Raw genomic sequence first — 12,714 nt, 5'->3', positions numbered from 1 at the left:
ACACACATACATACACACTCTTTCTGCATGTTTGAGAAGACTGATTGGGTGGACTCCTGCACCTTGCCATCAGGATGAAAAGTCAAATCGTTCTTCTAAACAGAAAAGGAAACACAATAAGATAACAAATGTACTGGACAAAAGACATTAGCTTAGATATTATGAGTGGGTTTCTTCTTTAAAAAAAACAAACAAACGTAGCACTGGTACATATTCATACACACAGATTGACAAAAGGTGAGCACAAATCCCGGTCATGCAGCCATGTTGTTTTCTAAACTTTTATGGGTGGATTTTTATTTAGTGCAGCTCCTTGAGTGCTTATTCATTTTCTAATCTAGAGAGCAGAGTGGTTGTTGCGTCTAACAGAGCGTTAGACGCAACAAGGCCCTTTGTGTGGCTGTTGCAGTTAAGCAAGGGAATTCGAACTCAGTCTGTAACTTCCCCTCCTCTTATTCTCACACATGTCCCAATGATTCCCAAGTCCTGAGCTCATATCTCTGTAGGCACACATGTAGCTGCGTCTGTAGCTGGTCAAGTTTTTCCACAGTATCAGTCCACAAAAACTACACAGATATTATAAGGCCTGGGGACTTTTCACAAAGCAAGCTTTCACAGTTTAGCCAATTATCTTAAACTCAAAATCAAAACTGTCAAACAGAAGAAGAGGCAAGCAGTGATTTACTGGTCTGATATGCTGGACCGGTATTGGTGCTGACCTTACTAAGCCGAAACTAAGATGTGACAGTCTCACGGTCAGTAATTTTGCTTATTTATTTTGGCTATTGATTAGATGTAACTGTTCTACATTCTATAATTCCAATTGCTTAGTTTAGTGCTGGAGTTACAAGGCTAATGTTGCTAACAAACACTGAATAGCCAATAGACGCCTTATTCTTTTCTAAAAATACACCACCAAAGCTCCTTCTAACCCAGTCAAACGACATCCATGTCATCATTAATGTTGTTCAGATGTGTCACTGTGGTTTAGGACACAGTATCACTTACTACGAGCTATAAAAATGTACAAAACATCAACATGTAGTTGAATGCTAAACGGGTGTTGTGCAAATTCAAATTACCATAGAATCCGACTGCCGTTCACATGCACGCACACCATGCAGGTATGAGGCAAAATTACATGTGATTTTCTGTTTTTATTTATAAGCATATCTTCAGTTCAAGGGTATAAGATTGATACACTGATTTGTAAAAAAGCAACAACAAAAATTGTATCATAATCTGAATCCAGAAATTGTACCTTTTGTCTAAAGTGGTCACAGTGTTCAACTGCACTGTAGTTTTGTTCACTTTTACAGTTCATAGTAAGTCATACAGTGCCCTAAACCACATCATCAAGTCTGTGTGATCTTAATTAAGACCTGGATGTAGTTTGAGGGGGTTGAGAGTAAGTTTGGGGTGTATTTGCAGAAAAGATTTGGGTAAATACTGACTTATGGTGTTCATTGGCAAAATTAGCCTTTTAGCTCCAGCACTAAACTAAAAGAAGCAAAATATATACATGTTTGGCTGAGATAAGTGGGGAATTATATAAATTTACATTTTTCAAATACAAAATGTACTTGGTAAAGAATCAGATGTAGCAGGTTCTTCGACATGGGCACGAACCATTCAACCATGCAGTGAGCCATTAAAAAAATAAATAAGCATTCAAATGATTATTTTGGTTGTAGTGGTTCTGCATATAACCACTGTCTTGACAAATGAACAGATGAGTTCAGCTCATCTGAACTGGTATGTATGCTGGACTGGTGCATCTCTGTGGCATAAGGGGCATCTATATGGCGATAAGGGGCATTTCTGTTGTATAGCTTCAGTCAAAAGGGGTTATCCAGCTAAGCTGAAAAATCCTGCGTTGTGAAATCTGCTTCTAAAACAAGTGGACTGCAGTTGCAGTTTCATGTGTCAGAACAGACTGGATTTTTCAGGCTATAGGAAGATCTGAAGTCTTTCGCTCATGTAACCACTTCTTCAACCACTTTGTTCAACTAAATGGTGAAAGATCTTTATAGTTTGTGTTACATCTTCATCTCATGTTTTTTCATTCCTTGTATTTCAGCTTTACCCAAAGATATCCACCTGTGAAATTCCTGTCTGAGAAAGATCGAAAGAGGATATTGGTGAGTGTATAACACTTTCTTCTAAAGTTTCCTTAAAGTCTTCTGCAAAGTCCAGATCCCAGGTCCAGAGATATAATATTGTTGAAACAGCAGTCAGCAATTAAGGAACAATTTTGTGCTTTAACGCAGACAACTGGATCAACCTTAAGTGGCAGTTCCAACACTGCCTTTTCTGAAATACTGAAAGAAAGTGGTGGGTGAGCTTGGAATACAAAAGTAAGTGTGTAGAAGTGTTCCTTAGTCGCTCAGCCAGGTAATGCCTGGTTCACACTACATGATTATATCAGGCTGATTTTGAGGCCAGTCGTGATTTCAGGAAGGTCATAAATGATTATGTTCCCTGATTATCCTCTTTGTGTGTCTTTGCATGCTTCAGAGAAGGTCGCCTGTTTGACACAATATTTAATGTAGAAATTTGCTTGATACAGTGGGGCAAAAAAGTATTTAGTCAGCCACTGATTGTGCAAGTTCTCCTACTTAGAAAGATGAGAGAGGTCTGTAGTTTTCATCATAGGTACACTTCAACTATGAGAGACAAAATGAGAAAATAAAAATCAGACGAGTTGAGTTTTTACCAAAAAGTTCTATTTTGATTTCATCTGATCACATGATATTCTCCCAATCCTCTTCTGGATCATCCATATTCTCTCTGGCAAACTTCAGATGGGCCTGGACATGTACTGGATTAAGCAGGGGGACACGACTGGCACTGCAGGATTTGAGTCCCTCTCAGCATAGTGTGTTACTGATAGTAGCCTTTGTTACTTTGGTCCCAGCTCTCTGCAGGTCATTCATCAGGTCCCACCGTGTAGTTCTGGGATTTTTGTTCACCGTTCTCATGATCATGTTGACCCCACAGTATGAGATCTTGCGTGATCGAGGGAGATTATCAGTGGTCTTGTATGTCTTCCATTTTCTTACAATTGCTCCCACAGTTGATTTATTCACACCAACCTGCTTGCCTATTGTAGATTTACTCTTCCCAGCCTGGTGCAGGTCTACAATTTTCTTCCTGGTGTCCTACGACAGCTCTTTGGTCTTGGCCATGGTTGAGTTTGGAGTCTGACTGTTTGAGGCTGTGGACAGGTGTCTTTTATACAGATAACGAGGTCAAAGAGGTGCCATTAATAGAGGTAATGTGTGGAGGACAGAAGAGCTTCTTAAAGAAGAAGTAACAGGTCTGTGAGAGCCAGAAATCTTGCTTGTTTGTGGGCGACCAAATACTTATTTTCCACCATAATTTACAAATAAATTCTTTAAAAATCCCACAATGTGATTTCCTGGACTTTTTTCCTCATTTTGTCTCTCTACAGACAACTACAGACCTCTCTCATCTTTCTAAGTAGGAGAGCTTGCACCATCAGTGGCTGACTAAATACTTTTTTGCCCCACTGTAAGTCTAGCAGTGATGGAAATCGACTTGACCAAAATCATAATACTCCTCTCTGTGCTTGTCCTTATTATGAACCTCTACTTTGTCAGTGCCTGCTTTGACTGTTGTCAGATTTCTTTAAAATTGCCTCTTATTGCTGTGGTAAAAGTAATGAAAACAGTTTTGTTGGAAGAAGTGTTCTTTTAAAGAAGTGCTATAGTACAATAATTGAATTGAGTGAAGCTACATTGGAAGATTAATTGGTGGTGAAATGTCATCATCAAAATTCCTTTCCTGAAACCCTGAATTGTTTCAGAAATTCGAGCATATTTCCCATTGTGTGCCAAGATGTCTTATCTTGTTAAAGATTGTGTTATTGAGTAGATTAATACAATATTTTTAAATGGGAACTGAAAGGCTATCGTCCCTCTGTCCATAGATCACTGGTGGTGCAGGGTTTGTGGGTTCACACCTGACTGATAAGCTCATGATGGATGGTCACGAGGTGACTGTGGTTGATAATTTCTTTACTGGCCGCAAGCGTAACGTGGAGCACTGGATTGGCCATGAGAACTTTGAGCTCATCAACCATGATGTGGTTGAACCACTCTATATTGAAGGTGAGTGTGCATGCAGTGAAAATCAGAATAAGTAACAGTTTGGGTCATTTTCCCTGATAACGGAATGAAAATATTTGATTGTTGTGTTATTATTATTATTATTATTATTATTATTATTATTATTGCATGGGGAGGTGTGTTCTTAATATGGCCTATGCACATTTTCAACCTCTTTTTTTCTTTTGCATTTTACCTCAGTTTTGGTCTGGCTACAAAAGTTTTGCAGTTTAAATTCTTTATATACTGCTATATTTGCTTTTCTTTCTTGTTTTTAAATAAAAAAATACCTCACCAGTAACTTTAATTAGCTTATTTATGAAAAGGTGTGTAAACCTGAAACACATCCATGTTAGGCTTAATTTGGATGCAAACAGACATTTAAACAAGTGAGTTTTGCAGACTGTCAAATATTTATGATATTAAAGCAGCGATAATTTATATTTGTACGTTTTCTCCAGGTAGATGTAGCAGTTTATTTCCACTTGGTGAAAAGTGAGTTTGTTTAAAGGACATACTATGTTGTTTAGCAGAGCAAATTATTGATCAAACCAATAGAACAAGCTGTTCTAGCTTTGAAATGGGATATACAAGATATACTTAACAATGGATAACTTTTTGTTTAACTTTCTCAATGGTTCAGAACAGTGTAAAATATCTGGTCATGCACTATGAATGCTGTTAATAAGTTACCAACTGTGTAGTTAACAAAGCGCTCTCAATAAGACAGGCCTTCTCTTTTCACATGTATTATCCAAGTTTAAAATGCTGTTGACCTTTCCTTTCCACATACTCACATACACTGTCAAACTGTTTCTCACATTTTTCACTGCCAAACATTTTCTTTATTAATTAATTTACGTACTTTTTTAGCTTTTCCAGGCATTGGTGGCTGTACTTGAGTACCCTAACCACATGAAAATATTGCTTCCAAAAGCCCTCTGGCTCAGTGAGGAAAAAAAATGAGATGTGACAGTGTTAGATGTGGGCGATGGACTGCCTAATGCAGTAACTATGCAGCTTCAGTGCACAGCAAGTTATTTTTGGTGAGAATCCTCTGCACAAGAAATGGACTTTTAACAAGAGCCTGAGTCTGTGTTGGCATGCCTCTTAATAGTAATGAATAAACATGCAGTGAGAGACGCAAGTCTGATATACATTTGTTTGTGGGTTTGATGCCAAGCAAGAAGGTTGAACAAAAACAGATAAACAATGAACATGAATAATGCTGTAAAGAAAACGTGATCATTTGATAATTACAACTAGATGCTAGTTTAAGGGTTTTTTTGAGAGCGTTTCCAGGAGAAAGCTTCTGCTGTCAGGGGCCAACAAAGTCAAGCACCTGTAGTTGGCCCAGCGTTACTGGAACTTTCAGTGGGACTGTATTCTGTGGTCAGCTGAGACCAAAATAGAGCTTTTTTGTGGTGGGTTTGGTGTAGACACAAAAATAGCCATGCAGAAATGTACTTCATCCCCACTGTGAAGTTGTGGTGGCTCTGTGATGTGGTGCTGTTTTAATTCCAAAGGTCTTGGAAAACTTCTTCAGATACATGGAATAATTAACTCCATCAAATCAAAATCTGAATGCCTCAGCAAGGATAATATACAGCATAATTAAGATACCCCAAAAACTACGAAGAGAAGACCACACACTGAATTTCAAAGGTCAAACAGAGCATAAAATGTAAGACAAAAAATGTTTTTCAAGATTACAGGAACAGTGAGGACAGGTTATTGTGTTCACACAAACACACATAACCTCACGCGCAAAAGCTTAAAGTCAAAAGCTTAAATAAAAATCAGCAGGCGTAAACTCTTAAGAGTCAAGAGAGAGAGTTGTGTCTTTCCTATCTAAGGCTGACTTGATCCAAGTAGTTATGGCTGCTTGAATTAACTCTGAAACAAAACTAAACACAGTGTCGTTGATGAGATTCAGTCAGCAATGATAGTGTCTCTCATGTGCATCGTAATGACGTCATCAAGCTTTGCTTTCTGTTGGGTACAAGGCCTTCCCAAGTGGTCACCTTTCACCCAGTAATTCCATCCATCCATCCATCCATCCATCCATCCATCCATCCATCCGCTTCTCTGGGGTTCGGGTCGCGGGGGCAGCATCCTAAGCAATGAGGCCCAGACCTCCCTTTCCACTATCTCCCTGGGGGGGATTCCAAGGCGTTCCCAGGCCAGCTGGACGATATAGTCACGCTAGTGTGTCCTGGGTCTTCCCCGGGGTCTCCTCCCGGGTGGACTTGCCTTTGACACCTCCCAAGGGAGGCGTCCAGGAGGCATCCTAACCAGATGCCTGAACCACCTCAGCTGGCTCCTCTCGACGTGGAGAAGCAGCGGCTCTACTCCAAGTCCCTTTCGGATAACCGAACTTCTCACCCTATCTCTAAGGGAGAGTCCAGACACCCTGCGGAGGAAACTCATTTCGGCCGATTGTATTCGCGATCTCGTTCTTTCGGTCATTACCCAAAGCTCATGACCATAGGTGAGGGTGGGAACGTAGATCGACCAGTAAATCGAGAGCCTTGCCTTATGGCTCAGCTCTTTCTTTAACACAACAGACCGGTAAAGAGCCTGCATCACTGCTGACCCAGCACTAATTTGCCTGTCAATCTCCCGCTCCCTTGTACCATCACTCGTGAACAAGACCCCGAGATACTTAAACTCCTCCACTTGAGGTAAGAGCTCATCCTCGACCCAGAGAGGGCTCTCCACCCTTTCCCGCCTGAGAACCATGGCCTCGGATTTGGAGGTACTTATCCTCATCCCGGCCACTTCACACTCGGCTGCAAACCGATCCAGCGAAAGCTGAAGTTCACGGCCTGATGTCCCCAATAGGACCACATCATCTGCAAACAGCAGCGATGTGACCTTGAGGTCACCAAACCGGACACCCTCCATCCCCTGACTGCACCTAGAAATGAGCCTAAAAAATTATGAATCGGTGACAAAGGGCAGCCCTGACGGAGTCCAACTCTCACTGGGAACGAGTCTGACTTGCTGCCGGCCATGCGAACCAAACTCCTGCTTTGTTTGTACAGGGCCTGAATGGCTCGTCGCAAAGAGCCATGTACCCCATACTCCCGAAGCACCTCCCACAGAATACCCCAGGGAACACAGTCGAATGCCTTCTCCAAATCCACAAAGCACATGTGGACTGGTTGGGCAAACTCCCATGAACCCTCCAGAATCCTGGAGAGGGTAAAGTGTTGGTCCAGTGTTCCACGACCAGGGCGGAACCCGCACTGCTCCTCCTGAATCCGAGGTTCGACTATAAGCTGGACTCTCTTCTCCAGTACCCCTGCATAGACCTTACCAGGGAGGCTGAGGAGTGTGATTCCCCTGTAGTTGGAACACACCCACCCGTTCCCCCTTTTTAAAAAGAGGCACCACCACCCCAGTCTGCCAATCCAGTGGCACCGCCCTCAATGTCCACGCAATGTTGAAAAGGCGTGTCAGCCAAGACAGCAACCCACAACATCCAGAGCCTTGAGGAACTCGGGACGGATCTCATCCACCCCTGGAGCCCTGCCGTCAAGGAGCTTTTTAACTACCTTAGTGACTTCGGCCTCAGTAATGGACAAGCCGCAGATTGCTTGGCCTGTCGATGCTTGCCAGCTGCCTCTGGTGTCCTACAGGCCAACCATGCCCGGTAGGACTCCTTCAGCTTGACGGCATCAAGTGGACCTGGGGTGTCCACCACCGGGTTCGAGGATTACCGCCCCGACAGGCACCAACTACGTTGCGACCACAGCTACAGTCAGCTGCTTCAACAATGGAGGAGCGGAACATGGCCCATTCTGAGTCAATGTCCCTCACCTCCCCCGATATCTGGTCAAAGTTCTGACAGTGGTGTGAGTTGAAGATCAATCTGACAGGTTCTTCTGCCAGACGTTCCCAGCAAACCCTCACTATACGTTTGGGTTTGCCTGGTCTGACTGGCATCTTCCCCCACCACCTGATCCAACTCACCACCAGGTGGTGATCAGTTGACAGCTCAGCTCCTCTCTGCACCCGAGTGTCCAAAACACATGGCCAGAAGTCCGATGACACGACGACAAAGTCAATCATTGAACTGCGGCCTGGGGTGTCCTGTTGCCATGTGCACTTATGGACATCCTTGTGTTCAAACATAGTGTTCGTGATGGACAATCTGTGGTTTGCACAGAAGTCCAAAAACTGATCACCACTCGGGTTCAGATCAGAGAGGCCATTCCTCCCAATCACACCACTCCAGGTCTCACTGTCGTTGCCCACGTGAGTGTTGAAGTCCCCCAGTAGGACAATAGAGTCTCCAGGAGGAGCACTTTCAAGCACCGTTCCCAAGGACTCTAGGAAGGCTGGGTACTCTGAATTGCTGGAACTTGGAATGTTACCAGTAATACCAAAATGGAAAATCCCAGTTCCAGCTCATGCACTACAGGTCACCACCATGTCTGCTATGATAGGTTGGAGATGGGCAAACAGTCCTTCTCTCATGTCATAGTGTCCTTCTCAATAAGAATAGCAAGCCTCACACAAGCCATGCCAAAGAGCTGTTCCTATGTGTAAATATTTTACACTTTCAGGCTGTACATTTCAAGTTTTACTACATGCTAAAAACACAGCTCTTACAGTAATGAGGCTATTGTTGTTGTAATGGCACCAGTAATGAGGCTACAGGACAAAGTAAAGCCAGAAGCAGCAATTAGTAAACGCAATGCAATCCCGTACACCCATCTTAACACCGATTTGATCCAAATAGTTATGACTACTTGAATTAACTCTGAAACAAAACTAAACACAGTGTCATTGATGAGATTCAGTCAACAATGATAGTCTGCCACCATGTCTGCTAGGATAGATTGGAGAAGGGTAAACAGTCCTTATCTCATGTCACAGTGTCCTTCTTAAGACAAATAACAACAAGCCTCACAGTGACATAAAAGCCAAAGAGCTGTTCCTGTGTGTAAAATAGATTTTCCTCGGAAAAATATTCTTTAATATAAATTATACATTTTTTAATCATGGGAAATATTTTACATCCCTTTATGGCTGTGCTTGGATCTTCCAGCAGCACAATGATTCAAAGTACATAGAAATGGTGTACTGAATCAAGGTTTGTAAAATAGGTTTATAAAATAGGATTGTCAACCAATTTAAATAATTAAGATTACTTGTTACTTTTGTGTAGTTAATCGTGATTTATGGCATTTCACTTATTTGCCCAAATTTTACAGCCTTCAGTCTTTACATATCAAATTTAACTAGATGCTGAAAGCACAGCTCCTGCAGTAATGAGGCTATTATTGTTGTAATGGCAAAAATAATGACGTGAAATAATGCACAGCCAGAGGCAGCCATTATTAAACATAGTACAAACCCCCACAACAAGGTGATACTTGTTTTTTTTGGCGGGGAAAATAACATAGTAATGACAGAAATAGTAATTATACTATGTGAAGTTTTTATTAAGAATTTTAATTACAATTCATTTTATCCTTACCTCATTTTCTCCAAAATATATGTCAGTAAAACTTGGAGATATTTCATGTTGGTATTAGATTTAGCTTTATCTCTTCATCAGTCTGGTTGACAGATACAGAGATCTTCCAGGCTTTGTGGACTGTAGTGGAATAAACTGGAAGCCCAGTTGGTCAAATAACATGCAGTCAATATTTATTTTCAGCTTTTTTGACTGTTCTTAATAAGATTATTTAATATAATACCAGATTTACTTGTTTTAGTGTTTGTGACATTGCATATTTATGAACTTATGAATTTGAACAGTTTTACCAACAGGTCTGCTACAGAGATGATGCACAGCCACTTCCAGTGTTGCATTTTTTAAATGTTTTTTTTTTTTTTAACAAAAACTATTTTATTTTTTATTTTTTGGGTTCTGTGTTTTTTTTTCTGCTTTAGTGGATCAGATCTATCACTTGGCTTCCCCTGCATCCCCACCGAATTACATGTATAACCCTATCAAGACCCTGAAAACCAACACTATTGGCACTCTCAATATGCTTGGTAAGTGTGTGTGTGTGTGTGTGTGTGTGTGTGTGTGTGTGTGTGTGTGTGTGTGTGTGTAAACCGATCAACCAAAACATTAACATTGGGTATTATTTAGGTGGTGGACCTTTCTCAGCGCTGCTGTGACACTGACATGGTGTTTGGGTGTTTGTGTTGTGCTGATATAACTCATTGTCCACTCTATTAGATACTCCTGCCTTGTTGGTCCACCTTGTAGATCTAAAGTCAGAGTCCGAGGTTTGTTAATCGTCCCCTGGTCCTTTGTCAGTGGTCACAGGACGCTCTTGATGGGATATTTTAGGTTGGTGGACTTTGTGTATTTTACAGTCCACATCCCCCAATATGCCAAACTAAGCTTGTCTTTGCCAGTCATGGCAGTGGTCAGTTTTGGATGAGGCTTTAATAGAAAATTTCTCTCTCCAGTGTCAGGGACGATTAGTCTTCAGGCTTCTGAATAAACTATTGTTTTTATATTAATACTTGAACATGTTTTAGATTTTGTATTTCAGCGAGAGCATCAGCACCATTTAAAAGCTTGTGTCCGTGATTGCTCTGTAACACGGCTGTTGAGCAAATAGAAATTATGTTTTGAATTGACAGTATTTTCAAAAATGTTGCCATTCATCCTCTCCAGCTGTTTAAACTCTGTAATTGGAACGCTAATCTGTTATGCAAAAGGTCAAATAAGTTTATTTGAATTTTATGCACACACAGCAGCAAATACACATAGTGCTACACATAGAGAGAGAGTTACTTGAGTTACCAAATGTAGCCTCATAGTAGCGTTCATACTACTTGTACCAGTTGAGCATCTGGTTCATTATATTAATTGTAATACACATTTGACAAAATTTTGAACTCATTTTGGACCAAGTAAATTTTGTTTAGGATTCTGTTCTCAGTTTATTATTTTTTCAGATGAATGTTTGAAATTGTCACATCAATAAATATTTGCAATTTATTTCTTAATTAAAGGCTGATGTCCTTGTTAGTCCATGTCAAGAGTACTGACTGACTTTTAACAGAGCTGGAAGACCTGTCAAAACTTGGTTAATATGATGTGGCTCAGAAATGAGCTGTGGTTAGAAATTCAAGTATTTTGTGTTTAAATATCCACAATGCCTTACATCATATCAGATAATTGAGGTGAGGAGGAATCAAAAGCTGACCAAAAGCTAAAGCAGCTTTACACTGGCCTGCTTTAAGAGTCTAGTGTCTTTTGGACAGTCTTTCAGTCTTGATAATTACAACAGACCGATCACTGATTGATTTTGTCTGCTTGATATCCCTTTTTTATTTACTTATTATTTGCTGATCACGTTTTATCTTGAGCGTTGAATAGAGGACTGATTTTCTTATTTCTCTTCATTTCTTAGGTCTGGCTAAGCGAGTGGGTGCTCGACTGCTGCTTGCTTCCACATCAGAAGTTTATGGAGGTATGGGCATTTACACTGGATGCCATCATTATAATAAGTGTTGTCTTGAGACTATTAAAGCAATTTGCAGCACAATCAAATAAGAGCAGATTCACAAGTTTTTCAGTTTCTAACATAGTGGTCAGTTAACATTTGTTATTATAATGTCTGTCTCTGATGCTAATGACCAAAATGTCTTGTTAAGTTGGCCTGTGACTGTGACCTTTTTGTGTCATGCAAGTGAAATAGTTTTGCATTCTAGGGTGCTACACAGTGTCATTCTCACTTTTTGTCCTCCTTGTCAATCTTCAGTCCTCTGGGGAATCTGCATATGTCACTGGCTGGTTGAGAGGCAGGAGAGATTGGTGTTTTGATTTTTGTCTGTTCACTAACTAGGGTTTCTAGACATCTGTACCAGGGCTTGCAGGCAAAATACTGCAGATAGGGCTAAACTGGAACAGGAGCTTTACCATTGTTTTCAGGATTTGTGCAGGGTTCACAGGATGTTTAAAACCAGGTGACACTGAAGAATGGCTCGTGATAGTGATAATTGCTTGAAAAGACTGGTCATCTTAATGTCGATGGAATTGATCTGCTTGGATATTTACTTCAGCCCTCTTCTTGTGCTATTTTTGTCATTTGTCAGAAGTCTTCTGGGGCAATCTTTACTGCTCTAATGGAAAATAAATAAATGGCCAGGGTGTACAAGTAATCAGATCCAAAATTACATACATGCCTAAAGTACCACTTAGTGTAGACATTACCATGACAACGAGCATTACATGAGTCCAGTGAGAGCCGGGTTTACCATTTTTGGCTTAAGGCTTTGTAATATGCCAATTTGAGCAACTTCAATGTTTTTAATTTACTCTTTAGTTTGTGCAAACCTGCTTTTGTTCATTTGCTCATATACTTGTCTGAACAGATTGTTGTTTTAAGGTTTACGGCCTTCCATCCTGCTAACAATTATTAGGTCTTTTAAAATTTGTAGCATACTAAGTGTCCTCTGCTGACTCCCACCATGCTGAATGTTATAGACTTTTGTTATGACACAAATGCACATGCACAGAATGTGCTTAAACATTCCTATTGGGAATGTAATCAGAAACAGGCGTTTACATGGCTGTTACTCTTTCGTTTGATGGATTATT

The 12,714-nt window shown here is 40.8% G+C and overlaps 1 protein-coding gene across 1 annotated transcript in view; it reads left to right on the top strand.

The window, feature by feature from the left end:
• The window catches only part of uxs1 (UDP-glucuronate decarboxylase 1), a 78,401-nt gene that overhangs the window by 22,395 nt on the left and 43,292 nt on the right, over positions 1 to 12,714 (top strand). Inside the window, exons 5-8 of the mRNA XM_017704673.2 lie at positions 2,081 to 2,141; positions 3,953 to 4,133; positions 10,041 to 10,145; positions 11,525 to 11,584. Of these exons, the coding sequence (XP_017560162.1) occupies positions 2,081 to 2,141; positions 3,953 to 4,133; positions 10,041 to 10,145; positions 11,525 to 11,584 (407 nt within the window). The remainder of the gene's footprint in view (positions 1 to 2,080; positions 2,142 to 3,952; positions 4,134 to 10,040; positions 10,146 to 11,524; positions 11,585 to 12,714) is intronic.

The sequence above is a fragment of the Pygocentrus nattereri genome, chromosome 6, assembly GCF_015220715.1.
Source record: "Pygocentrus nattereri isolate fPygNat1 chromosome 6, fPygNat1.pri, whole genome shotgun sequence".
NCBI lineage: Eukaryota > Metazoa > Chordata > Actinopteri > Characiformes > Serrasalmidae > Pygocentrus > Pygocentrus nattereri.
This window is presented reverse-complemented; position numbering and strand designations above follow the sequence as displayed.